Source organism: Excalfactoria chinensis, chromosome 17, assembly GCF_039878825.1.
Source record: "Excalfactoria chinensis isolate bCotChi1 chromosome 17, bCotChi1.hap2, whole genome shotgun sequence".
Taxonomy (NCBI): domain Eukaryota; kingdom Metazoa; phylum Chordata; class Aves; order Galliformes; family Phasianidae; genus Excalfactoria; species Excalfactoria chinensis.
In genome coordinates, this window is record NC_092841.1 from 5,380,165 (window position 1) to 5,405,643 (window position 25,479).

The window sequence follows — 25,479 nt, forward strand, 5'->3', positions numbered from 1 at the left end:
ATTACTTCAACGGATATTTGGGGACAGCTCTGCATTCTTAGTGAGGCTCGGTCCCAAATAAGACAAGCATTAATTTAATTTGCCCAAATGGCTCTTGATTAGGTTTGCTGTTATCTGAAGGCAGTGAGCTAATGGAGATTATGCAGAAGGGATTTGATGCAGCCCTCGAGCTGTTTGTTCAAGTTCAGCTCCCAGCACAGGCCAGAACCAGCATCTGGTCTAATGAGCTGCAGTGAGAATCCCGCTGATTGCAGCTCTGTTGTATGGGATAACAAGGAGGAATCAGCCTCAAACAGCTCGTCGGAAAGGCTGGGGAGGAAACACGGCTCTTGGGAGGCACGCAGGTACTGTGCGACTCCTCAGCAAACCTCTGCAGAAATAATGCTTTCCTAAAAATCTCTGTTCTTAAACCGTACCAAAAGTCATCACTGTAGTGTATACAGATACAACACATCACAGCAGGTACAAGTCAATATCATGGATCCGTTTATGAGTAGGAGAGCTGTTGAAGTGAGATACTCTGTTGTACGCGTACACAAATCCTTACAAATAAGACTCAAGTTTAAATAAGGTAGAGTCTGACTTTACAACTTGATGATATATAAAATATAAACTGTAAACCCAGCAAAACTAGAGGGGAAGAAATCTCTGGGTAGCTCTGACAATTAAAGACTTGTTTTTTGTCACAGCATCTGCAGTATCAGTAGTGCAAATCAATTTGCATTGAGAAGCCTGCTTCTGCTGGTATAAGACGTGCTGCCTGAAGGGGGAGGTGTAAGTGGTGCCACTGGACATGATTTTTTCCCCCAAAAAACGTTTTGCAAAGAGAAATTCTCTGTTATTGCCGGTGGGTTCACTGAGCAGTGCCTGCATCTCCCAAAGTCTGCAGATCTCCGCTACCAGAAAAAGGCCTCGGAAATCTAAAGTGCCTTCTTGGGATTTATTGAGATTTCTTTTTTAAAATGGCATAAAAAGTGAAGCCCCGCTTTGGTTCATAATTCCAACCTGGAGACGTTTGATGCATCTATTAAGGCAAAGCAGAACCTGAATTTACAGGGTCTTCAAAGAAGCTGAAAGTCATTTTTCATCACTTTCTCAGTGAGGCTGGATATGCCTGTGTGTGCTTGGGATTCTCTCCTGGTTTTGTTTAAGGCTTGTTTTCCTTTCTTTTTATAACACTCTTCTGCATACCACGTCCCTTAATAACAGTCATTAAGTGTAATACTACAGCCACAACAGCAGTGAGAGTGCCTGGGGTGCAGCGGGGCTCCCAAGGCTTTGTGATTGTTGGGCAGCTCACACTGAGAGCAGAGGGCTGTGTGCTCCTCCTGCAGGGCTGTGCCCCAAACCCAGGCTTCAGTCAGTGCCAGCAGCTGATCTCATTGAGTAACTGTAAGCAGTAAATTCCAATGGAAAAAAAAAAAAAAGGCTTCATTAATTTTTTTCCCCTGAGTAGCTCAATAAAATAATGCTCTCTGAAACAAGAGCTGACTCTCACACATTGCAGGTTTAACAAGGGCTCGTTTCAATGGGCCCTTATTGGAGTTCAGGCAGTAAAGAGTGAATGAGTTTAGAGGTTGTCTTTCAGTGCTCTGCAACCGAGGACAAGCAGTGCAAGGAAGCAGTTTGGTTTGTGAATACGCCGTAGACGTGACTGTAACTCAGAGGCAAGCTGCTCAGTGACTTGCACTGTAGGGATGTGTGGAGATGCTCCCCTCCGTCGTGCTGTGCTGTTCCTGCCCTGCAGGTGGGGCCGTGAGTGTACGCAAATGAGTGCGTTCCTGCTGGGAAGGGCTCTCATCAGTGCAAAGACAGCTTCGTTCGTTCATGATATTCTAATGCCACGCAAATGACTTATTTGGTTATACCGTGTTTTGACTGTGGCTGATTAAGCTGTACTCAGGTGAAGGTTAATGTGATTCCGTGTTTGTTTGACACTGCAATAATTACAACTCACAGTCAACAAAAACTGCAGTTGAGTTTTTAATTTTCATTCATGCCGCGTTTTGTTCCCCAGCATTGTCTGGGTCTGAGATAAAGTCAAACTTGCAATAGAGCGGCACAATGGGAGGAACCGCAGCAAGAAAGCCCCAGTGTGGGTTGCACAGGTGGCTCCAGCACAGCATGGATCCACTCCAGGTGACAGCAGGAACGGGATCTGTGTCAGCTCCTTTTCCACCTGTGTGCGTGCAAACGTGCGAGCGCTGCAGGAGTGTCAGCCCTGGTGCTCCAGCAGTGGTTGTACAGCATGCAGGCTGCAGCTCCTCGGCCTCACTGCTTACAGCACTCCTTTAGCACAAATGAACGCCGCCATCAACGCAGTCCAGGAATAGCTTCAGACACCAGTTTGAGAGCGTGTGTTCTATTTTGCTGCGTTTTGAAAATCCCGGTTTTCTGCGGGCTCCTACCTCCGGTCCTAACGCCTGGCTCCTACAGGAGAGCTTTACAGCGTTCAGCACAAACTTCTTTCTTCCTCAGAGCCGATCCGTGTGAGCGCTCCGAGGCAGCTCGTGGCGTTTCTTCCGTGGAAGTTCTCCTCCGAGTGCCGGCCGCCAACAGGCAGCTCCGGGCGGCTCCGAGCCGCGACTCCTTGCGCCGTGCCGGGCTTCCCGTGCTCCGCGCTGCTCGGTGCCGTTTAAGAGGTGGCCGAGGAGACCCGCGGCGGCGGGCGGGTCTCGTTCCGCAGCCAGACGGGCAGCTCCCCGGGCCGGGGCGGCGCTGAGGTTCTGCCCCGCGGGGCGGTGCTGCTCGGCCCGGCCCGCACGTGATCGCGGCCGCCCCGCTGCTGTACCTGCGGGCGGCTCCGCCCCGGCCCGGGAAGAGAAGGAGCGCCCGGCGGGACGGGGCCGCTCGGGAGGGGGCTGCCCCGTGGAGGCAGCGGCCATGGCCTTCGGGAAGGCGCCCAAGGACCCGTTCGGCACCGCCGTGGGGAGCCTGGTGGGTGAGTAGTAGGGAGGGGGAGCGGGGAGCGCGGTCCGGTCGAGTGCCGCCGGTGACCGCGGTGCCCCTGGACTTACAGACCGGGCGACGTTCGGATCACTGCAGACGGAGGAGTGGGGGCAATTCATGCACATCTGCGACGTGATCAACGCCACGGAGGAGGGGTGAGCGGGGCCGGGGTGTGTGTGTGTGTGTGTGTGTGTGTGTGTGTGTGTGTGTGTACCGACAGCCGAAGGGCAGCCCTGCTCGGGCGGAGTTCTGCCCATCTGCTGGGACTGCGGCTCAGAGCTGTTGGCTAAAGGTGGTAGTGTGGGTTCCGTGCCCGTTCCATACAGTCCATGCTGCTCGGCGGGCAGAGAAGCTCCATGCCCTGCTGAGCCTCACCTGGGAAAAGTCCGGGGGCCTCTGGCCGCTCAGGTTAAAGGTTAAAGCACATCTGCTGATGGAACCTGAGGCTGCCCAGCCCCAGCGGCAGTGTTAGCAGCATGGGCATGGGCAGGGACCCACTGGTACACGTTGCCAGCACTCGCAGGCAGTGGCACGTTTTAACGCTGCTGGAGAGCTTCCTCCAGGACAACAAGGTATGCCTCAGTATCTTCTTTTATAGCAAGTTTTGCCTCCTTTCGTTTTTCCTGCTGGCATCTCTCACCTGTGACTCCGAGAGCTCAGGGGATCAGTAGTAACTCCTTCCCATTCCCTGCCATGAGCTACAGCACATTCTGACCCCCTGTGGTAGTTCTATCTGGAGTTTCTATGCAACAGAGCTTTTTTTAATGAACTAGTTCCTCTTGTGCACAGCTTATGCTTACAGAGCAGCTCCTTAAAGCTTCCTCCTAGGCAACTACTGCTAGTCCCAGTCTGTAGCAGGATATTAGGAACAGCAGAACTGCTGTATCTAATTAGGCAAATCATTATTTTAATGTAATACCCAACTCCTGAGCAGAGCATTTCCAGATGCTTCAGACAGAAGCAGCAGTGGGGTAGCAGCATCGCTTTCTGCAGGGGGAGGTTGTCCTCTCCACTCCCATCCATCACTGACTCTGTGTTCTGCTGATCTAACTGAGCACGGCCATAGGATTGAAGCAACAAGAGAAAAGTTGCTGCTCTTTTTTTTTTGCATAAGGTAAAGCAGACCTTTCAAAATGAAAAACAAAAGAAGAAATGTGGTAATGGTAAATAGCCATTTAAGTTAATCAACTTGGTAATATTTCCAGCAAGGATTTCTTTAATTGACATGTTCAGTTTATGCATGTGAGTTCCATCTTAGATTCCACAGAGATCCTAAACAGACTGGAGGACGTCTTGTTTTTGTTGATGACGAGCACTGAGCTGGCCCTAATAGCTGTAATTTCTGGGTACACTATACATAGCCCGTATTAATCAGTCAGAATTGTTTCCCACATGTGATAAGCTTTGATACCATCTTCCACCCTTTTCCTCCTACATAGATAGTTAACAGATAGGGGGTGTATATATAGAAATGAGAAAGACTGTAGTGGAAGTGCCACTCTCTTGGGTGGAATGGGTTGTCTGCCTGTACATGGTAATTACTCAGATAAGTTAAAAACATCCAGCAATTAAAAGATTGGGGGTTAGCCAAGACACCCCAACTTCTTGCAGCACTCCCAGGAGAATATTTTTTGATCACATCATGTTTGGAAAAATAGGTGCGAGTCAAGTCTCGATACATTTGTCTGTTCCTGTTCCCTTTCATAGCAATGGATGCTGTCCATGCTAGATGAGAAAATCTACTGTACGACAGTGAAACGATACAGTTCTGAAGCAGGCCCTGCAAAGAATAACTTTATTGCTCTGCATAATCTCAGGAGGGATGCTCCTCATTCACTGCTTTGTTACTCTCATTGCTGAAGAAATATTACCAAAATCTGTGGGGAAATGACTCTGTTTATGAGTGGGTGTAAGTGCAGGGATGGCCCCAGAGTCAGGCCGGTATTTTGGGATTTTGGATGTAGTTATGAAGTGGAAAAACCATTTAGTTTCTCTGGTAACCTTTTCTATTTGATGTCTTGTCACAGGCCTAAGGATGCAGTCAAAGCGTTAAAGAAAAAGCTTTCAAAAAACTGTAACCATAAGGAGATCAGGCTCACCCTGTCTGTAAGTACAGCTCGAGTTATGTTAATTGGACACTAAGGCAGAAGGCATTTCAGATGATAAGGTGACGTGCAAATTGGCACTGATAGGACTCTCTGGGGCGTTTTTCATCTTTGTTGCTTGTGTGAATAACTCTACCAGTGTAGATGCGATGGCCCACTGGTGTTCAGTTTTCCTAAATGCATTGCTGCTTTGTTTTTTATTTAAGCCTGCAGCCTGTAGAAGCAGTTTGGTTCTTCTTTACTGCAATGCCTGTCGCTCTGTGAGCACCCCACCTGTCTCTGAAGGGCACAGAGATGAGGACATGACATAAAAGCTGCTTTGGCCCTTTTGTTACTCACCTCGTGGTGACCTTGGTTGAACTGAGTGCTTGAGGTTGCGTTGTAGAATGTGTGTTACATGTTTTGTAAATAAACAAGACTGGAATGAAGGGTTAACAGTGGTGAATTAAGAAAGGCAGAGGATAAGCCTTGCAGGATTCAGATGCTGTGACTGAAGGTTGGGGTGACCTGGAGTGTCCCCACTGGAGGAGATTACCTGGCCTTCAGAACACGATGCTGCTTTTGAGCTCTCCCAGAGTTTGGGGAAGAGTTACGATTCCAGTCGGTTTAAGACTTACAGGAGCATGCTGGTGCTCTCTGATCCCCACTGCGCTTGTAGGGTGAGCAGCAGCAAGAAGTTCCTGATGCTGTCATCAATCCAGAGGCCCCCACCTGAGTTTCTCTTGGCTGACAGCGGTGAAGCTGTGAGAAGCAGCAGTTTGTGTTATAAGCTGCTGCTGAGCTGCATTTAACAATTGACTTTTTTCAGGGTGCAGAGAGGTTCGTCTGCATTGCACCCTGAGTGCTATTAATCACAGGTTTGGTATTTGTTGTGCAAAATCATTATCTGTATCAATATATGAGAGGTGATTAAGGAAGATAGGTGATTGATAGCGTTGAATTGTAGGTCAGTTAGCAATTGCTTAAGTGTCACTTGACAAGTTCGAGAGGCAGATAAATGTGCTGAACATACCACTGTATACCTTCAGCTCATTCCACTTCCGCACTTCTTTCTCAGTTTCCTCCTCCACTGTCTCATGAGTCACCTTTTAGTGTGTTCCATGTGTTTGCCTAACAGAAACACTTGGTTTCCACTGTAACTGCAATCCCTATATCAGATCTGCTTGCTTTCTTCTGCAGTCCTTGTGCATCTCAGTCAGCTGGAGTTTGGAGGGCCCAGTACTTGTGTTTTGGAGTCCTTACCAGGATGTTTACCCTGCAGACATAGCCAAGGAGCTCTTATTTCAGTTGTGTCCAAGGAAAGGCTTTATCATGTTTGCTTGGAAGCTTATTCTATTTGCTTGCAGGTGGAATGCGTACCAGGTTTCAGTGGTACTTCTGGTTCACTGCTTTCTCACAGCCTCTTCACAGTTTCAGCCTCCTAATCCATGTGTGTCCTCACCCACTCACATTTAACCCTCTTCCTACCTTTGTTCCTATGTAAGATTTTCTGTCCTCACCTCTTCCTCTGCTCCAGGCTCCCTTACTTTTTCTCCTTTTCTGCCCTCAATACTATCAGTTCAGTGTGTGAAGCCTTCCCTTTGATGCCCTCACTGCTGACCATGGATGGCTTTTAACTCCTTTGCTCCCAGGCTGGTCCTTCTGTGGGCTCTTTTTCTATTTTATGATCTTGATAGCAATAATGGCATTGTTCCTGTTTCCTGTTTTGAAATACTTGGATCGATAAGTCATTGCAAATGGAAAGCAAGTAATTTTCACTTCCTAATAAACAAACCAGCTGAGGCCCCACCCTCAACCATTACCTTTTAAAAGTTCCTTGATTTCTCCCAGATTTCTACAGAAACAAGAGCACTTTCTTTTGACAAGCTATGCCTTATTGCCTGCCTTTCTTACAGTAGATGCTGTCTTCCTGCTTTTGGGACTCTCTCCAGCCTACATTTCTCCTGTATCTATCTGGATGTGGCTCTGGTTTACCCATGGCTGGGGAATTGAAACTAGGTGATCTTTGAGGTCCTTTTCAACCCAGGCCATTTTATGATTCTATCTAAGAAGACAACGAAGTCTTGAAACTACTTTTCCTTTGAAATGTACTTTGATCCACATTTGTGGAACCTTGAAATTCTGGAATTGTCTTCTTAATCAAACTACTTCTCGAGCTGATCCTCCCCAGAGGATGCACACAGACTGAAACGTGAAAGTCTGTCTGAAGTAACACCGCTGCATGGGTCAGCCCTGATTCTGTCATTGAGACATGCAAAATCTCAGCAGTGCTGTCTTCCTCCTCTGTCTTAGACATGTGTTTATTTGCTTGCAGGAGGAAGGGTGAGTGCCAGCTGTGTCATGTGTTGGCTGTGGCCTAACTGCTTGTACTCTGATCTAGGGAAGTTACCTGGTGGCTGTGAAGTCACATGGATCGAGGTGTGTGCATGCCAGGCCTTGAAGCCGCTTTGTGCTCTCCTTGATAAAGCCCAGAGATCAGGCTTGGCAGCACTGATTGCACAATCACAGAACGAAGAGGATTAGAACTTTCAGGCAGGAATCCAGCAGAGTCTGCGTGTGTTATCTGACTTGTTATTAATAAGCTTTGGTTGTGTAAAATGTGTTTATGTAGTGAATGCTGAGACACCTGTTCAGCGTCTCTGTAGACATCCCTTGTTGGGTTTTTTTAAGCATTTACTGCAGTGCCCCAGTTCTGGTAGTTTATTAAATGTGTCCCTCTGTGCACCTGCATTAACGCACATACATGCACTTAGAGCAGAAGTGCAAGGTCACGTTGCACTTTATGGTATATATGAACAGAGAGGAAAATAAAAAGATGCTGAGTGGGAGCAAAAGGAATACGTATTTCAGTGGCTGCCTGAGGTGAGCAGTTAGTCCTACAGAATTCTGAGCAAGGTCTCTGTTGGTAAGGAATGTAGCTGGGTTTTCTTTTATTATGCCCCGTAACTTCTCCCCTGTTTATTTCTGCCTTTCAGTTTTTAACAGTTTGCCCTCATGTCTGCTCAGGTGCTTCCTGTCACCTCAGTTTTGTGTTGGTGCTCCATGAACCCCAGGGCTCTGATTGTGCAATGCTCCCCCTTTCCCACTCAGTGCAGATCTCTTCTCTGTGGTTGTCTGGTATCAGCCTGCTTGGAACATTGCAGCGTGGTCTGTTCCAACAGTCCTCAGGTTCTGCCCCTCATTGAGAGAAAGGTTAATGGGTTGATTCAAGTTAATTTGCCAGTTCTGTTATTAGAACACATGCGTACTGAGATTCCATTGTGCTCTATGCTGCAGCACTTGGCTTGGCTGCCTTGGGGTCCATTCACTCCAGTGGATCTCAGGAAAATGAAGTCCTATTTACAGTGGTAAATAACCATATTGACATTCTAAGTGAAGGTGCTATTAGTATAAAAGTGCTTTGTTCATGAATGGGCTGGTCAGAAATCAAGTCAAATTCTTGATGTTTTTTTGCACCAGCTTGGTTTCATGAGAAGTAAGTGGGCTGAACTGGCCTAATTGAATGGAGGCTCTAATCCATTAGCTTCAGTACTTTCATTCAGAGGGCAAATACTCAGTCCCGTATACAAAAAACTAATGATAGAGAATAGCATACCAAATTTCTCATGCTCTGGGTTGGAAATGTTTTACGCCAGCCATCTTTGAAGTGCTGCACAGGCAGATGAGTTGGCTTATTAGCATTTGTTTCATGTGCTCATGAAAAATAATGATTCGAGCCAAGATTTTTTTTGTAATTATCTCTGTTTTTTGCACAGCAGTTTGCCAGCGTCTCTTTGTTCTACTCTCTTTTTATTTCAACAGTGTATTTTCTTTTGGTCTTACGCCACTTCTCCCGTAAGTTCTTGATAACGCTGGGAGAGAAATCCCCAGGTCCTGAGGCTGGAAAACTAGTTACTAAAATGACTTCAATGTAGCCAGATACAGTCTGCCCTGGGTAGGAGCGCTACTTACCTACTTTAATCGTGGTTATAGTAGCAGCCTTAGATTTGTTGTATCCTTTTGTGAATGGGTTCTGCCTGTTGCATGATTCTGGGGAGGTTTTGTGATTCTAAAACCACAAAACTCTGCAAACTTCTGTGAATTCTGCCCCTTTGCTTTCACCTTTCCATCTTCACTCTTAAACTGAGAGATTAAGTAAAGACAAGGTTCAAGAGTGAGAAGTGCAAGTGAGTGTTCTTTCTTTGTATGGAGCATCGTAGCACCTTAGTTGATCTCCAGTTATATGCCAGGCAAGATGAGTTCTGATTGTGATCAGCCCCAGCTCCCTAACAAAACCTGTACTGGCTTGACTCCGGGTGGTTGGGATGTACTGACAGCCTTTGATATCTCTTCTGTAAGAAGGGAATTGCAGCCAGCCATCTCCAGGTACAGGAAGGAGAGGTGTAATGTCACAATGACATACGCTGTGTTTGATAGGGCAGATGTGCTGCTTGCAGAGATCCCATTCTGAGCGTTCCAGGCAGTTTTGGAAGTAGACAGCTTTAGTGGAGATGAATCTGACAACTGGAACAATTCACCTGCTCTGTTTCAAAGCAGCGTGACCTTTAAAACACGTGGAGAAATTGTTCTCCGAGTTGTTGAATTTGTTCTTTTCTATTTTTTCATTAGTCTCTCACTTTAGAGGGCAGATTAGAAGAGAGGCACTTCGTAAGCTTGTTTTCTTCTCCTGCAGAGCTCTTCAGAATCTGTCAGGCCAGGGGACCTGTTTGCTAGGCATTGAATTAATTGTTTTAGCGAGTCTGTACGAGTCATTTTTTTTCAGGCTGTGGACAGGCTTCACACTGTTTAGGTATGGCATGTTCAGTAACTGCTGTGACATGGAAACAAGCTTGGCTGTGCTTCACTGTCAAAAGTAGTTTAATTCTGAGTAACCCGTTTCATTTTGTACATGCATAGGAATAGAAGTGCATGCAGTGAACTTCTGTTTCCTACCAGACAATACCATGAGACTACTGGCAACGATCTGTTCATATCCATTAGTACTTTTTCCCTGCAACACCTTGGAATAAATTAAAGGGGTAAAGGTTTTCTTTTCCTTGCATCTGTGTAACAGAAGCTTCTTGTGGTTGCAGCTGCTTGACATGTGTATGCAGAATTGTGGTCCAAGGTTCCAGTCTTTAATTGTGAAGAAGGACTTCTGCAAGGACAGGCTGGTGAAACTGCTGAATCCCAGATACAACCTGCCCATTGACTTGCAGGAGAAAATCCTGACCTTTATCATGGTGAGCCTAGAGTAAACACTGGCTGTTTGTCTCTCTGCTTTATATGCGTCTCGTTTCTCTCCTGCATTGCATTCATGGAAACCTTTTACGTGGGCTTTATTATTCTGCTTCGTGCTGGAGCAGCACAGGGTGGAAGAAGCTGGAGCAGATAGAGGCAGAAAATGTGCTGTTCACGTAGAGAAAATGCCTTTAGGATTGTGTGTCCTAGAGTTTGTCTGTTCACACTGACTGTCCATTTCTGTTACTGTTGTTTCAAAACCAGATCTGGGCCCGAGGGTTCCAGGGAATGGTGGATGTGACCGAAGTAAAAGAAGTTTATATTGAGTTGCTGAAGAAAGGAGTGGAGTTTCCATCATCTGATACCAGCAAAGGAAGGCCTAAGGTGGGGATACACAGGGATGCCTCGTTAATCCATTGTAAATCAGAAGCAGGATGTGTTAATTGTATGAGCTCTGTAGGCACAGAAGGTGTGTATGTTTTTGTTTTGTTTTCTAACTGCTCCAGGGCAGAGTATGACCAATCTACTTAAGCATGTGAGCAGAAATCGACTTCAATTATAGCAGCTAAGATAACAACAAAGACACCTGTCCTATATAGTAGTGTCTTTTATTTCAAACCACACAACAGTGGATATGTTCTCCAAGGGGAAGTTTCTGTCTCTTGAGACTTCCAAAGCATTTAAAAAAATTGGGCATCCAGTTTGCCTCAAAATGAATGAGAGCTGAGAGCTTGAAACTTGTCAGCTTTTGAAAGCCTTAGCTAAAGTGAGTAAGATTTGCATGAAAACACACATACCATTCAGGATATGAGCATTCCAAGAATTACAGAACGGTATGGGTTAGGAAGGGACCTTAAACATCTAATTCTATCCCCTCGCCATGGGTAGGGACACCCTACAGTTCTTCTGTTAAATGCAAGCTCTGCTCTTTTGTCTTCTAGCAGTCCTCATCTCCTGCAAAGTCATCACCATCTTCTGCTAATCCCCCAAAACGTTCTTTGCTGCCTCTTCCCACGGGCCCAACGTTACTGCTGACACCTGAACAGGTACAGTACCACCAGTACCACAGGTTTGGAGCGGAGGGACGTTCCTCTTGAAATATGTTGGTAACATGCAATTTCAGCACTGTAGGTCATAGATGGAACCATCATTTCAAGTCGTGTAGTTCTTTATTGGTGGTTTTACATTTGTTCTCATAAAGGTGTTTTATTACGGTGATTTGCCAAAGCAGAGCATGCAGAAATCACATGGGTAAATGCCAGGCTGTACCCAGCCAGGAAGTGGAATCGTTCACTTGAGCATAAGAATTTCTGCTGATCTGTTATGAGAGTGTTGTGCAAGTTGATAAAAGATACTTCAGAGATAAGAAGCCAAACTTATTTTGGGATAAGATTCATGTGAAGAGATTGTACTTAAAAGAGAAAGGAAGGGACAGTTTGCTTCTGATCCCACTTGGCCTGTAGTTAACTAATAAGTCTTCTCAGTATTAAGAGGGGCACTAAATGTATGGGAAACCAATAGTATTATTGGGCTTAGGTCTTAGTGTGATTGGATGTATAAAAACTGAGTTAATTTCCATAGAGTGTCATTGGAATAAAATAATGCTAATTAGACCCATATCATGCCTAATGGGGAAGAAAGTACATATTAGAGAGAAGAATTACTTTGCTCCCTCTTTTCACCTGCACAATCTTCTGTCTGTTGAACTGAACAGATTGGGAAACTGTACAGTGAACTAGATATGGCGAAAATGAATGTGAGAGTCATGTCATCGATATTAAGAGAAAATGTTCCTGGCTCTGAGAATCCGGATGATATGAATCTTTTACAGGTAGGAGGTAATTCACTGATGGGGCGTTTAATTTGAACAAAGTTGATTTTAGGATCTGTTGCATCCTTTCTTGTAACATCTGAGTTTAGATTGCAAAATCAAACCAACATCAAGTTTCTGCTTCACATTTTGCTCAACTTCTCATCTCCTTCACCTTCCCCAACGTCTAGATAGTCATGAAAGGACAATGCAGCTTGCAATGTAAATTTAAGCTCTAGGGACTTCCAAGGACAAAGGAATTTCATAATGGAGCATTCTCTGTTAACCATGTTCTCTCAAACAGCCCTGAGAAACATTCCAGGTGAACGCAGTTGCCTCCTGGGAAAACAGGTGATGACACAAAATCTCATATCCGTCCTGGAGTTTTCAGAGCTCTCTTTATTATTGCCGATACCTTAAAGGCAAACTGAAGGACAGCGAAGAAAATGAAGCATTTTGGGTTTGTGTACATGACCTCAAAGCCTGGGAGCTCGCTGTGCAATGGATGAAGCCACGTTCTCTTGAAGTGTAGCCTGAAGTCGTGCACTGCGATAGTCAAGTTTAGATTTGATAGCGAAGTTGCGTACGATCTATTTGCTCGTACTTCTTCTGTTTGAGAAACTTACAATGTAAGCACCTCCAGCACTGTCTGTGGCAGAGATCTGTAGAGCTGCAGGTCCAAGGAGGAAGGGCCGGTGAACCAGGGATATTTCAGCTGTAAAACAGGAAAGGTACCTTTCATTTCCTGGCTCCTACAGAGCAGCCCTTCTGCATGCAGGCGCACATACTAGGTTGTCCACAGTAAACCAGTGGATTCTTATTGACACTCCCAGCAATAAAATTGTTGGCAAAAGTTTGAGGACAGGGTGTGGAGTTCCCATTTGTGGGGGAGTGACTAAAAACTCATTCCTTCTATGTTAATTTCATTGTTGTTCTTTCTGTTCTTTTCCTCCATGCACCGAGTGGTACAGAACACTGAGCGTGGCCAGCCTGTTTCTTTAACCATGTTTAACATGCATGTTTGCTTGTGGCTTTACCTGGATTTCTTGTATTAGGCTTTTGTTGCTGGAGAACAAAGTCCTTTGTTACAAGAGCTCTTAGTTTAGGCTTTGAGTGAGTGGGAGAGATGAGTACCAGCCCTTCTGATTATCCAGGGTCTCTGAATAAAAACCTTTAAGGGGGTAAACTTCATTAGTGCAACCTACTTATGGTTCTGTAGTTTGGTGAGTGACTGCTTCCACCCTTTCCCCACCCTGTTCTAGACAAGGTTGATAGCAAATCCCACGTGAAATATTGTGCTTAGCAGTAACAGTTTTTGAAGAATACCAAAAGCCCAATATAAGCTGAAAGAGCCACAACTATTTGTGCTGGGTAGAGAACAGACGTGTCTGATGGATGTGCAGGAATTAAGGCCCAGGTTGCCAGGTGCTGAGCATTGGCACAAGTTAATTGGGATCACTGATGGCTTCATATCACAGCATTGCTGGGAATTCCAGTTTTCAGAACACTGGGCTTCATGGTGAGTCAGAGCAAAACCTACAAATTCATCCTGTAAATGAGCATCACGATTTACTGCTTCGTGGCTTATTCAGTTCTACAAAGAAAAAAGGCTGCCAGTAAAATGGATACATAAGAAATAGACATTTCTGAGGTGGGGATAAAGCTATAAGAGATGGAGCTGAAGAGGTTTAAAATTTAATTGTATGCATTGAACTGCATACATTTTTGTGCGTTCTGTCCTGGGCTGTGGAGGTACAACAGGGAGCAATAAGGTAACATGTCATCCACATGCAGATTTGGGAAGGGGGCAGAACATTTCTTTTTACATAATAAATTAAAGAATTACACACAGCTCATGTTTCTTGAGAAAAATGAGAACACTTTGAAAACAATCCCAGAGCCCTTCTGAATAGCTGTGTGCAAACAAGAGTTTTGCCCTCCCTTTTTTTTTTTGCCCTTAAGCAGAGCCAGCCGGAGTTTGCAAAAATACAGTGTGGGAAAAAGAATCTTGGCTGAGATGAAGCTCCTGATGCTAAAGAATTTGTTTCTTTGAACAGGCAAAACCTGCAGGAGGGAGAAATGTGAATAAGATAGCCAGCATTTCAGCTGGCAGTGATGCAGCGTTCTGCTCAGAAGGATCTCATAAATAGCACACCGGCTGGGTTTGTGCTGCTGCGTGGGGAAGTGCATCCAGACTTCCCCACTGAGAGGAGGAGTTGGAGCTACACATTGGTGGCACAGAGCACTTCATCCTTTAGACAACCATTGTCTTTCCTTCTAGCAGATGTTGAACCAGGATCACGTTCATTACATTCATGTGAAGTATCCTACTGAGTTTAATCAGCTTCAATCAGGCTCAAATCAAATTTACTCTACATCACCCAGAGGGGTCTTCTTTATTTTGCAATTTGTAATTTAGACTTTAGAGACAGCTGTATCCTCAGAAATGAAGGTAGGTCATGGGTAGGGGCTGGTAGGGGTAGGAGTGCTGGTTTGATGATAGGAGTTGTCAGCCTGGACTTGCAGAGATCAAAGACATGAAAATCAGACTATTTGCAATGCTCGGTATGTGTGTGGTTTGTATAAATGAAGGGACGTGACCTGCGAGTCTCCTGTGCTCAACTGTCTTATCATTCTTCTCCAAAACTGAAATGAGGAGAACGTGGTTGTGGCTTCTGATTTTATTTTGTCTTCCCCTTCTTTGGGCAGAAGCTGTACAAGACGTGTCGGATGATGCAGGAGCGGATCATGGAGCTGCTGGTGACGGTGGAGAATGAAGATGTGATAGTTGAATTAATACAAGTAAACGAAGATCTGAATAATGTTCTCCTGGGACATGAAAGGTAAGTGTTTGGTGTCCTACCTGGATAAGCACACCTGGTGGGTACAGTCAGCCTGTGAGATCAGTGCTGAATCTTCCCAAGGAGGTGGATTATTCCATACATCCAGAAAAGAGGTGTGATAACAACAGGAGCCGATCATCTGTTTGCCTTCCCCTGAGCTCATCAGGAGCAGCTAATAATGGTAGTTACAAAACCACCAGAATGTGGTAAAACAAGTTAACAGCACAGGCAGGAAGTGAGATGGAGGCACACCAGAATCATTTTGGAATCTGGTGTTCCTTTCTCGTCAAGCACACTGGATTTGCCATCAGCCTGCTACAAACCTTTTGGCTCTGATGATGGTCACTAGGTTTATATATACACGCTTCCAGGAAGGAATATTCACTGTCCTATCTGAACGACTTTGACAGCTTTACTGTAGAAACTGGCCATGGAATAGTGTTCTGCTTTATCATGTGCTGAAGGGAGTCACTTGCTTTTCTCAACTGAATCAAAACAAGCTGTTCTACCTGCCTTACAGCAGGAAATGTTTCTTCACACATGGAAGCGCTGCAGTGCTCGTGTTGACATCTCGTGTGTCTGCCTGTTATGGCAGCAGCAGCGTGATGAGGTGCTGGCAAAAATGAAATGAAACATAAACTCAAGATTCCACTGTTTTCCTCCAAAATAACATCGTGAGTGAATGTACTTGTGGAGAATGTTCTTGTTGAATGGGAACGAGCCTTTCATGTTTAGTAGCTTATGTCCTAAATCCACTTCAGTCAGAGATGGGCTTGCATATTTTGTGAAGCAAGCTGTCCTCATGGATGTAGTGATGGCTCCCTCTGGTGGCCGTAGCAACTGTTCTGTTCTTAATGTGTTTCAGACAAATACTTGTTCTGCTGATGGGAATTTCTTTCCTCCTGCTCCTCCTTGCATTGCTGTCACCCTTATGGGCCCCACCAGCGTGGTAGGCCTGAACACCAAGTGCAAATGTGTGCCAGTCTCATATCCAGGCCAGTTCAGACCTTTGCTTCTGTAGCAGATCAGCCTTAAGGTGCTGACATTCATTAACTCCTCCGGTCCCCCTGTAGCACCATTTTGGCTCTCAGTACATCAACATATTTTGCAGGGATTTGATTTCAAAGTCTACATTTTTTTCCCTCAATTAAAATGCCTTAAATAATGAAGGCAGCTTTGGTTAGAACTGCCAACAGACATGTCAGAACGAACATTTAGCTCTGCCATTTCAACAGGTTCTCTCGAAACAGAGTTCGATTTTTGGAGAACCAGAGAATACAGCGCGACCGTGAAGAGGTGAGTAGCGATGGATGAACTTGTGAGCTGCAGGACTGCAAACAGCCCATGTCCTCTTCATTGCAAAAAATACATCTCCTTATGTTCAGTGTTTCTCTCTCGAACCGAGAGATACAGCCTGCTGTCTCCAGCAGATGATGCTGTTCCCACCAATTCCAGGTTATAAATTGGAAGGGGTTTTTTTTCCCCCTCTGTAGTCGAATCCTTCTCTGAGTTCCGAAAATGGATTGTAGCAAATCTGACTGTCCGTTCTTGATTGATAATTATGGTTGCTAATTATATTGCCCAAAGTAGTTTTGCACATCTCAGTTTCTCTTCATCCACAATTGCAGTCATCCAGGACTCAGCAGGAAAATGACTGCTTTGTGAAAGCTGAAATACAGCTGATAGTTATTAAAGACAGGCAGAAGACAATGTTGTTTTCTTTGGAGAATCTGCTGTTGCTGCAGGCTGGTTACGCAGGGTGATGGTTTTGCTCAATAGATGCACTGTAGGATCACAGGATGGTCTGAACGGTGCACTGTGTGCATTTTGATTTGATCCAGGAATTTCCATGTTTAAAATGGAATTGTTTTGCTCAATCTGCTGCGGCCAAACCCATACACAATTCAGGCGTGTGATTTTGATTAAAAGCTTTGGCTACGTTTTCAGTTCTGTTTCCTACGTGGGGCTGTTTTCCTTCATCTTTGAAATGAGAACCTTGCTGCAATGTGTGTTATCTGGAAATCTTCTCTGGTCCATTAGCCAGCACTTCCACACCCCCCCACCCACTCCATAAAGAAATAAGTGTGATATTGCTGGCACTTATAGTAGCATTTAGTTAGTGACTGAGGGACAAATCCCATTTCAAACATTCACGTTCTGTACAAATGACAGTTAGCTTATTTAAAACTACCCGTTCCTTTCTTCCTGCTCTCTTCTTAATAGCTTTCTTTTTGAATGTTAAGCTGTACAGGAAACAGCCGTCTGCTCCCTCCAGTGATCTCCTTGACCTCTCTACAGATTCTCCATCTCCTATGGCTGCAGTGCTGGGGACTGACCCTGCAGCATCTCGGTTTCCAAGCCCCAGTAAGTGGTGGATGCACGTTTCCTTGGCAGTCTGATTTCCTAAAACAAAGCAATGTGAGATTAGTGGAAGGATCAAGAAGTTCCTTGAAAGAAAGGTGCTCCGTAAGCTGAAAAAACACCAGGATTGGGGTGTGCATGTTTAAAAAAACAAATACAAGATAAGGTTCTTTCTATATATTTTTTTAGAGTGAGAACAGTGATCTCAGTCTTGCATTTAAATGTGAATGAAAGATCATTCTTTATGAAACAGAGCGATGGTTGCTTGTTCTGTGGGTTGGAAGGAAGAAATGGAGATGTTCTTTTTCAAGGAGGCATTTGATGCTAACAGCAGTTCGTTTGAGAAGGACACTTCACCTCCTCTGAGTTCAGACTTCTGTCATACCACGTGGAGAGACTAAATCTCCTAACTTTGCTTATAATTTTGTCTTCGTCGCAATAAACGCCATTGGTTCTGTATTCCTTATGTGCCTTCCAAACAAAGCTTCATTGATCGCGGTACAAGTAAGGAACATTTGCTATATAACAATTAAGGGATCATTAAATATCGCTTTGAATTTCAGATTCCGTATCTGCACACCCTGAAGATACGACAAGGCCCCATCCATCCATTTATCCCCAGCTGGATTTAGCAGCTGCTGGGAAAGCTCAGCAATTCCCGTGAGTAATCTATCAAGACATGGTGGCAGACAGCAGCTAATCAGAGCGATGAGTCCACTGTAACCGACAAGGAAAGCTCAGAAGAAAAAGTTATTTAATGCTTCTGCAGATTAGTCCAGTAGAAAAGTGAAAGCTCCATGTGCGAGACATTGCTTAACATGCTTAAAATGTGCTAACCCTGAAGCACCTTCTAAATAGTCATAACCATGAACTTACCTCGAGATACTTGAGATATATATTGACTTTATGCTTGAGTCTTGTCTGTGCTGTAGTTAAATGGAGAAACAGATGAATTGTACAAAGAACAGTTTAAAAACAGGAAAAGAAATCCTTGCAGTTTTCCACCTATTACATAAATGGAACACTTGCTCACGCTGCTCTCAGTTGTGACTTAAGGTAAAGACAGCACAGCAGATAAAATAATGCAGTTACTTAGTTGTAATAATTTCTCAGCTACTTTCCATGTATTACTCTTCTAGATTTGCAACTGAAGCACAAAACAGTAGTGTAAGCACCCCAGCTGGACATACGTATAGCAACGTGAGTAGCGCTCCTCTTCAGAGTTACTGTTCTTTGCTGTCAAGAGTCAGAAGGGTTTACCCTGACTGCTGTCCACATGGGATACAGAGCTCTGTTCTGCATCAGTCATCAGGGAATGCTCTGTATTTTGTGGCCATGCCAACTTAATTCTTTGGGGAAGGGAGATTAATTAGAATTATGAATGTTGGTCTACCTTTAGAATGTACCTGTTTTAGTCTGAGAGTCTGAAGTCAGCAGTTTCTCATGGATTTATGCATTGTTTTGCTTGATTTCCTCAGCTGGCAACTCTTTTAAGCCCAGTGCCTCTGAGTCCAGTAAATCTGCAGGCTGGACATACTACATCATCAAATGGAACATCACCAGCAGGTAATATTACTGCAGACCACTTAACTTTTATGGAGATTTATTTCCTTGTTAGCACTTAATGCTTTATATAAGGCCTGTTAAAGACTGGAGCAGCACCAGACACTGACAAAAACTCATTTAGCTCATGGTTTCTCTGCCCAATTTTTGTATTTAAAGCAACTAGAAAATGTGCTTGTTTGTTTCAGAAGGAAATAAAAAAGTAACATTCATAAAACGTGCTTTTAGTTATGTTTAAATGTGGATTTATCTGTCTGTATTTACCCTTCAGCTGCATCGAAGAACAAATTTCAGTCACCTCATTACTACGAGATAATGGAATTTGATCCTTTGGCTCCTACAGAGTAAGTAGTTTTTAAAGTAATTTACAGTTCTCTTAGGTGCCAAAGGCAAAAATGTTTCTGAGATGGCTTTCTTCTGAGTGAGGAAACAGACCGTACTGTTTAGGTGGAGTTGAATGAACGATTGGATTGGAGCTTTTATTACTCCTTGCTTTGCTGATTAAGGAATAGACTCCTGTAGTGTGTTCAGTAATCAGCATCTGCAAAAATGGCCAAGTAGTGCTATGTCAAAAACTATTTAATAATGTCCTATTAAGTGATAGAAAAAGGTGAATACAACATGGTTGGGCTGTAGTGGAGGAAGCCAGTTGATGTTTCAACACAAGCAGTTCTGGAGCAAAGTAACTTGCGTGTGTAGAGGGCCATGAAAATGATCAGAGGGCTGGAACACCACTGCTATAAAGGCTGAGGGATGGGGTGGTTCAGCCTGAAGAAGAGGCTTTGGGGACTCTATGTTGTGGCATTTTAGTATATAAAGGGTCTCATAAGGAAAGTGGATGAGTTTTTACCAGGGCCTCTATTTGTGTGTGGAAATCTGAGCATCCTGTAACTGATGCTGTATTAAGTAAGCAACATAAACTTCCAGGCAGGATTTAATTGGTGCGTTTTAACAAAACAAAACTGACGTGACAGTTGCCCTGTTCCTCTTCTATCAGAGCCATTTATGAAGAAATTGATGCCGCTCTGCTGAAGCCAGAAGCTGAAAAGCATTCGGAATGCTGATGGTGAAGGTCTGAATACACAAGTTACTCTGGTGCTGCTCCCAGGCACTGCTTCGTGTAACGTACACGTGAACGACAGCAATGAGAAGTGGAGAAGTACTTGGATCCACACCTGGAGAATTTGTTTTACATGCTCAGCTGAATATTATTCAAGGTGACTTAACCTGGTTACTATTTTTGCACTGTGGCCTTCAAAATATGATTTCCAAAGTCACCTGTGTATGAAGTAGCACTTGACATTGGAAACAAGTAAATTTAGAGCACTCTCACAGCTATAGAAGAAAGCTTTTCTTCAGTCTTAATCAGTTCTTTCGTACTACATAACCCTATTTCTTATTTTGGCCATGTTGATGTCTTTGAAATTCTCTCCCTATAAACATATATATGTTTATTTTTGAAATGTAGGACTTACCGAAAATTGAGCCTCTTGAGAGATATAAAAGATACACAGTTACCACTTCTTTCTATTTGGAATATGGATTTTGTTTGCTTTGTAAAACCCCACAAATTAATAGGATTTTTGTCTTGCTAAGCACCTGAGCAGGGACATCCGGTGCTGTCATCTGTGATCGACAGAGCAGAGCAAAGCTGTGTGTTGCCACGTTGTGGTTACTAGTAAATAGCAGAAGAGGATCACTATTTTTTCCAATGTTCCTGCCCTGCAGAGCTTGTTCTGGTGAAGGAAAAATATCCATCTACAGTGCAAATAAGCATTAGTTATCCATTGATTTTAATCAAATAATTTAAAGCTGGTTTTAGTCTCTCAGTAGCTTAAGTGCCTTGTCTATTTTAATGCTGAATGTAAAATCTGCACTTTACAGATCTAGTTCTCTGAAGTTATAACTGCTAAAAAAAAAACTGAGGACATGGTTCATGTTCGTAGCTGATAAGCTAACTTCATCTTTAAGTGCTGCATTTTAAGTGTTCATTCTTACCTGTTTAAGTGACACAAACACTTAAAGCCTTAAGGAATTTCTGTAGCATAGAATCCCAAATAAAAGCAAATACTGAATAGTTAACCTCCATCACTTCTGAGTTTCTGTAGCTGACATGCATGTTCTAAATGCAGACAGTACTGGAAGAAGCTGAATGAATCCATGGGGTTTCAAGTATCTGGTTCTCAAGTTTGCAGCTGGCTATAGGACCAGTAGAATCTCTTGAGGAAGGTGGGGGGGGCTTGTAAGTAAAGGTGAAAAGGTAAGTCTCTTTGCTGTTATTTTTCTTGCATTATTTGCAGAATCTGGAAAGCAGCTCAAGAAGACTGTTAGAGTTTGAGATAGATGACTTTTCCAACAGCTTAGTTATGTTAAGACCATAGTGTAACAGAGCACAACAGGTCTAAACAGCCTATTTCAATAGGGCTTGTAATGAAATGGTTGCTAACTGAACTTGTCAATTTTTAAGGAAGGAAAATGATTACAGATAGATGAAGACTGTGAAGGGAACTGGCTAATTACGGAGGTGACAGAGCTTATTTCGTTGTTGGGATGTGTTCAGTATCTATGCAGGGTTGGGCTGCAAACTCAGGGGAAGGCAGACTTTTATGGAACTAGCATTTGTCGAGAGGATATTCATATTCTTCTAAACTACATGGCCAGAACAAAGGAAGGTGTAGAGAGAACTTCCAGGATCAGCTCACTTTCCTGAAAGACAGTGGAGTAAAGACAACCAAGGTAAGATTTTACTGTTCTTTTTCCTTGGCCTGGATTCTAAGATTTGTCTCAATGATGGTTTTTTTCCCCTGAAGCACAATTGGAATTATAGATTTATTATAAAGCTTGTTGGTCTGTTCATACAGAACACATTTCACTTGTGTGGGATCCACATTCTGCTGGATAAAACATATTAGAGATGCAACAGCTCTAATAGTAGTTTTAAGATTTAATAAATAGACAGTGAAAGCATGACATCATGTCATCCAGAATCTCATTGAACACATGAGGTATTTCGTACAAAAGTGCATCTTCAAGGTAACACCCATGTATTTTCAAAGGGCACCATTCTTATCATTACATGCAAACACAGCTGAGATTAAGGCAAGTTCCAGTATGCTCAGTACCTTTTTAGAGTCTGAAGAAACCAACATCAGTCTTACCTTTCTAGGTATCATCTGCTGAAAGAGGTAGAAAGAACTGGCCTAGTAGATGAGATACTCAACTGAGATTAATTTCCATCTGAAAATGACTACATCACTTAAACTTGCTCTGCAACTCAGTCCTTGTTTGCAGGGTTATGATAAAGTGTGATTATCCCTTCCCTCCCCCCAGATGGTGACAATAAGTCAGATAAGTACAGGGTTACATGTGCTGGTGGTAAGCAGTGGATACTCAGATGTCCTGCAATCACCTGGTGCATTTCTGGGCAGACTTTGTCAGACTTTAACTCTGAACGTGGCTGACATCCTTTTGGTTTTTGAGTTTTTGCCCCTGCTGGTACTTTAGCCTGTGATTCAGAGCAGTTGCTGTCTACTGTCCTTCCCTTCAGAACTTTCCTTACCCAAGTCTAGCTTCTCTCAGTGTAGAGGTACCCGCTGTATGGCCCTCACAGGAGTCAAAGAGGAATATGTAAAAGTGCTGATAATTTAAATGAGTTTCGTGCATGGAAGCTATGCAGGAAATCTATGTACACAAAAATAGAATTGCTTCCCTTCCAAGTCAGTCAGCAGTCCACCAATATGAAATGCTTATGCTTAAATTATTGTTCCTCGCTCAAACAATGATTCTAGAGCAGTCTGCTCCTACCAGATGAGCTACTGATTCAGTAATAATTCCAGCAGGAGCATCATCTTCAAATCATCCCATCTTCCTGTGCTGTGGGAAGGCTACGAAGCAACACAGTCAAGTTTTGAGAGTCCATGAACTGATTAAATTGCTCTATTGAGAAGTAAAAACCTTTCATGGAATAAAGGTTTTTTTTCAGAGAGAGCAATGCAATGTCAGGTTATTTAATAAACTGATTTGTTCCTTTAAATTTAAATAACTCAATTTACACTTAGATTTTAAAATTTGCCTCATGGAATTCATTGAGTATTTATCACCTGATACAAGGATGGCTTTGAGACAACCTTCTACTCCACAGAGATCCCTTCTGTTTTCTGCTCCTAAGAGGTGATGTTCCAGCTGTACAAGCTTAAACACATGCTTCCATAACACCAGCACGTGCCCACAGTAGTTTAATAACTTTATCGTGTCTCACGGTGCTCCTGCAGCTTTTCTTTCTGTAGAAGAGTGGTTTCACAAGCAGCAGTCAGGGAGCTGAAGTCAAAGTGGGTAGAGATCGCCCATTACTGATACCCAGGGAGCGGTAAGTGCTGTCCCTCCTTTGCTTCAAAAAAGGTGTATGAGAGGGTAATGGAATCAACTTTAGCCATTTTGGGGTCCTCTGCAAACTCTGGGTCAATGTAGAAGAAGACGGGCATATCCACTTCCTCGTGAGGGTTCAGCCACTGTTCTTCAAAACAAAAACACTGCAGGGGGAAGGAAAAAAAAGAGACAAAAGCTGTGAACTTTCTCTGCAAAAAAGAAAGAGAGAATGCTTCATCTTTGAGATAACTCTCATTCACTGTACAGCCCGACAGCCTGGGGAAGGATCAGCTGTACAAGCGAGAGGACAGCAGTTCTTGTTACAGAAAACCAGCTTTCATAAACGGCACAGAAGAGCCACAGCCAGGCCAGTGCCAGCCATAACTGCCTGCTGTCAGCTGTACCAAATGCCGGGGAACTGGGAACCGCTTTATGAAGAGGGTAAGAATAAAAGTGAGGAATTAAGGTATGAAAAACATCCAGGATTGAAATGAGGAGAAAGAATTCAGAAACAACGATTCATCTCTGCATTCACTTACTTGTATCTTGTTGAAGTACTGCCCTGCTTCGAAGGGCACCACGTTGTAAGTAGAGATCCCAATGATGGGTTTGTCTGTAGGGTTCTTTGCTTTATAGAAGGCCAGCGCCGTCTCTCCGGGTACCACCTGCAGGAGAACCACACGGTGCTGCTGCAGCGCTCCCTTCTGTGCCCCGTTGGGGTCAGCTGGAAGTTTCTCTGTGATTATGCCTTTGTTTTGCTTTGGGGCAGCTCACCCCCACAGCGAATTAAGACAGCCTATGTGTGGCTCTGCTGTCTCTCCCCGAGCTGTGCGTTAGCACACGGCGGTTAGCACAGAGCTCTGCAATCCCTACTATTGGCCCAAACCCGAGCCGGGTCAGCCCCGAGCGGGACGATCCCGGTCCAACTCACGTAGATTTCGCTCTGCTGGGGCCGGAAGTTCCATTGCAGCCCGGCGTGCACGTCCGCGTTGAACGTCACCTTGAGCACGCGTTCCCGCACGGGCCGCATCTCCTCCAGCCGCTCCGCGCCGCGCCCCGCGCCCGTGGTTCCGCCCAGCCCGGTCGCCTGCGGACACAGAGGCGGTAAGGCCGAGCTCGGCACCGCCCGGAGCGCCGCCGGGGAGGGCCGGGATCTACCTGGCAGTACAGGCGGTACAGCGGCACGGCCGCGTACGACATCCCCACCATGCCCACGGCGGCCGCCGCGATGTAGGCCAGCACCGTCCGGTTTCGCCGCCGCCACTCCTCCTCCTGCCGGCGGGTGAACGGGTTGGAGCTCCGCAGCCAGCGAACCTGCGGCCTCAGGGCCGCCCAGCCGCCGCTGTACGGTTGGGACGCGGCCCTGCACAGCGCCACGGCCCGCAGCGCCATGACGGCGGCACGCGGCAACGCGCGGCTCTCGCGAGAGGAGGCGGGAACGGCGCGGGACACGGCCCGCCTCAGCGCCGCCTTCCCCGGCCGGTCCCGCCGCGGGGTGCGATGCGGTGGGCGCCGCCCCGCTGAGGCGTGCGGGACTCTCGGCGGACTTCGCCGTTGTTTCCCGGCCATCCGACGCTCCGGCGGCGTCTGCGAAGCGAGGTAAGTATCGCAGCCCTTCGGGTCCATACTCTTTGTGTCCGGGGGCCGCGCGCCCGGTGGGCTTTGTCCGCGGTCTTTCAGCTGAGCCCGTTTAGCACCGCGTTGTTCGCAGCTGTTTTAATCCCGATGAGTTCATTCGCTTTTTGGAAGGTTTTAAGTCTCATATTCACTTCTTTTTGCTGTAAGGTAGATGATAGCACGGTGTGCGCTCAGCTCCAAAGCTGTTCTCGGCTTTTTTTTGACGCTTGGTTTGGTTTATCGCCGTTTCTTTCCCCCCCCCCGTGTTCCCGGTTGGGTCAGTGATGGAATGGTTGGCATGCAAGAAAAAAGACGTGGCCAGGTGCATTTTAAGAGCTTTTCTTCCCCTTGTCCCACAGCTGTGACTGTCTCCGTGATGAACCAACGTCTCCTGGCCCACAGTTCTTCAGTTTGAGCTTTTACTGAAAGAGGAGATGCCCGAAACAGAGCCGCTAACAGCTTGCAATGGAACGTGAGTACCTTGATATTGAAACAACCTGAAGCGGCTTCTTACAGAAGGTGACAGCAGCACCAGAGTCTGTGCAGATAAAACCCCATGGAAAAATTCCTTACTGCTCCCAAAGCCCTGGCAGCACATTTATGAGCTGTATGGCAAACAGGTTCCTTGTGCATATACAGGAACGAC

General features: G+C 45.0%; 3 protein-coding genes across 6 annotated transcripts in view; 2 read left to right on the plus strand and 1 right to left on the minus strand.

Moving 5' to 3' along the window:
* The first annotated feature begins 2,191 nt into the window (after positions 1–2,191).
* On the plus strand, positions 2,192–21,080 carry TOM1L1 (target of myb1 like 1 membrane trafficking protein). 3 transcript variants are annotated; one of them, XM_072351868.1, is made up of 15 exons: positions 2,192–2,941; positions 3,020–3,104; positions 4,977–5,055; positions 10,127–10,276; positions 10,539–10,658; positions 11,216–11,320; positions 11,989–12,105; positions 14,794–14,927; positions 16,163–16,223; positions 17,171–17,291; positions 17,852–17,948; positions 18,428–18,488; positions 18,767–18,854; positions 19,123–19,195; positions 19,849–21,080. In XM_072351868.1, exons 1-15 carry the CDS (start codon positions 2,884–2,886, stop codon positions 19,913–19,915), a joined length of 1,416 nt encoding a protein of 471 aa, XP_072207969.1. In that variant the 5' UTR covers positions 2,192–2,883; the 3' UTR covers positions 19,916–21,080. The 3 variants fall into 3 exon arrangements, with proteins under 3 accessions (XP_072207969.1, XP_072207971.1, XP_072207972.1); XM_072351870.1 differs by having other exon boundaries at positions 11,219–11,320; XM_072351871.1 differs by lacking the exon at positions 3,020–3,104 and having other exon boundaries at positions 2,839–2,941.
* Positions 21,081–21,780: 700 nt separating this feature from the next.
* Positions 21,781–24,809, minus strand: COX11 (cytochrome c oxidase copper chaperone COX11). The gene is made up of 4 exons (XM_072351849.1): positions 24,375–24,809; positions 24,148–24,303; positions 23,756–23,881; positions 21,781–23,380 (listed from the first exon to the last, which is right to left on the minus strand). Exons 1-4 carry the CDS (start codon positions 24,783–24,785, stop codon positions 23,198–23,200), a joined length of 876 nt encoding a protein of 291 aa, XP_072207950.1. The 5' UTR covers positions 24,786–24,809; the 3' UTR covers positions 21,781–23,197.
* The window catches only part of STXBP4 (syntaxin binding protein 4), a 46,198-nt gene continuing 45,396 nt past the window's right edge, over positions 24,678–25,479 (plus strand). For both annotated transcript variants that reach the window (XM_072351844.1, XM_072351845.1), the window contains exons 1-2: positions 24,678–24,815; positions 25,193–25,305. In XM_072351844.1, the coding sequence (XP_072207945.1) occupies positions 25,268–25,305 (38 nt within the window). In that variant the 5' untranslated portion in view covers positions 24,678–24,815; positions 25,193–25,267. The remainder of the gene's footprint in view (positions 24,816–25,192; positions 25,306–25,479) is intronic.

What these genes read in the sequence shown, in the direction of transcription:
- TOM1L1 (XM_072351868.1), top strand. Translation starts at nt 2,884, where the DNA reads ATGGCCTTCGGGAAGGCGCCCAAGGACCCGTTCGGCACCGCCGTGGGG. An exon ending in CCAGCAAAGGAAGGCCTAAG is followed by an intron (nt 10,659 to 11,215) that starts GTGGGGATACAC and finishes TTTGTCTTCTAG; the next exon opens with CAGTCCTCATCTCCTGCAAA. An exon ending in GGGAAAGCTCAGCAATTCCC is followed by an intron (nt 17,949 to 18,427) that starts GTGAGTAATCTA and finishes TTACTCTTCTAG; the next exon opens with ATTTGCAACTGAAGCACAAA.
- COX11 (XM_072351849.1), bottom strand. Translation starts at nt 24,785, where the DNA reads ATGGCCGGGAAACAACGGCGAAGTCCGCCGAGAGTCCCGCACGCCTCA. An exon ending in CCCAGCAGAGCGAAATCTAC is followed by an intron (nt 23,882 to 24,147) that starts GTGAGTTGGACC and finishes GTTCTCCTGCAG; the next exon opens with GTGGTACCCGGAGAGACGGC. An exon ending in AGTACTTCAACAAGATACAA is followed by an intron (nt 23,381 to 23,755) that starts GTAAGTGAATGC and finishes TTCCCCCTGCAG; the next exon opens with TGTTTTTGTTTTGAAGAACA.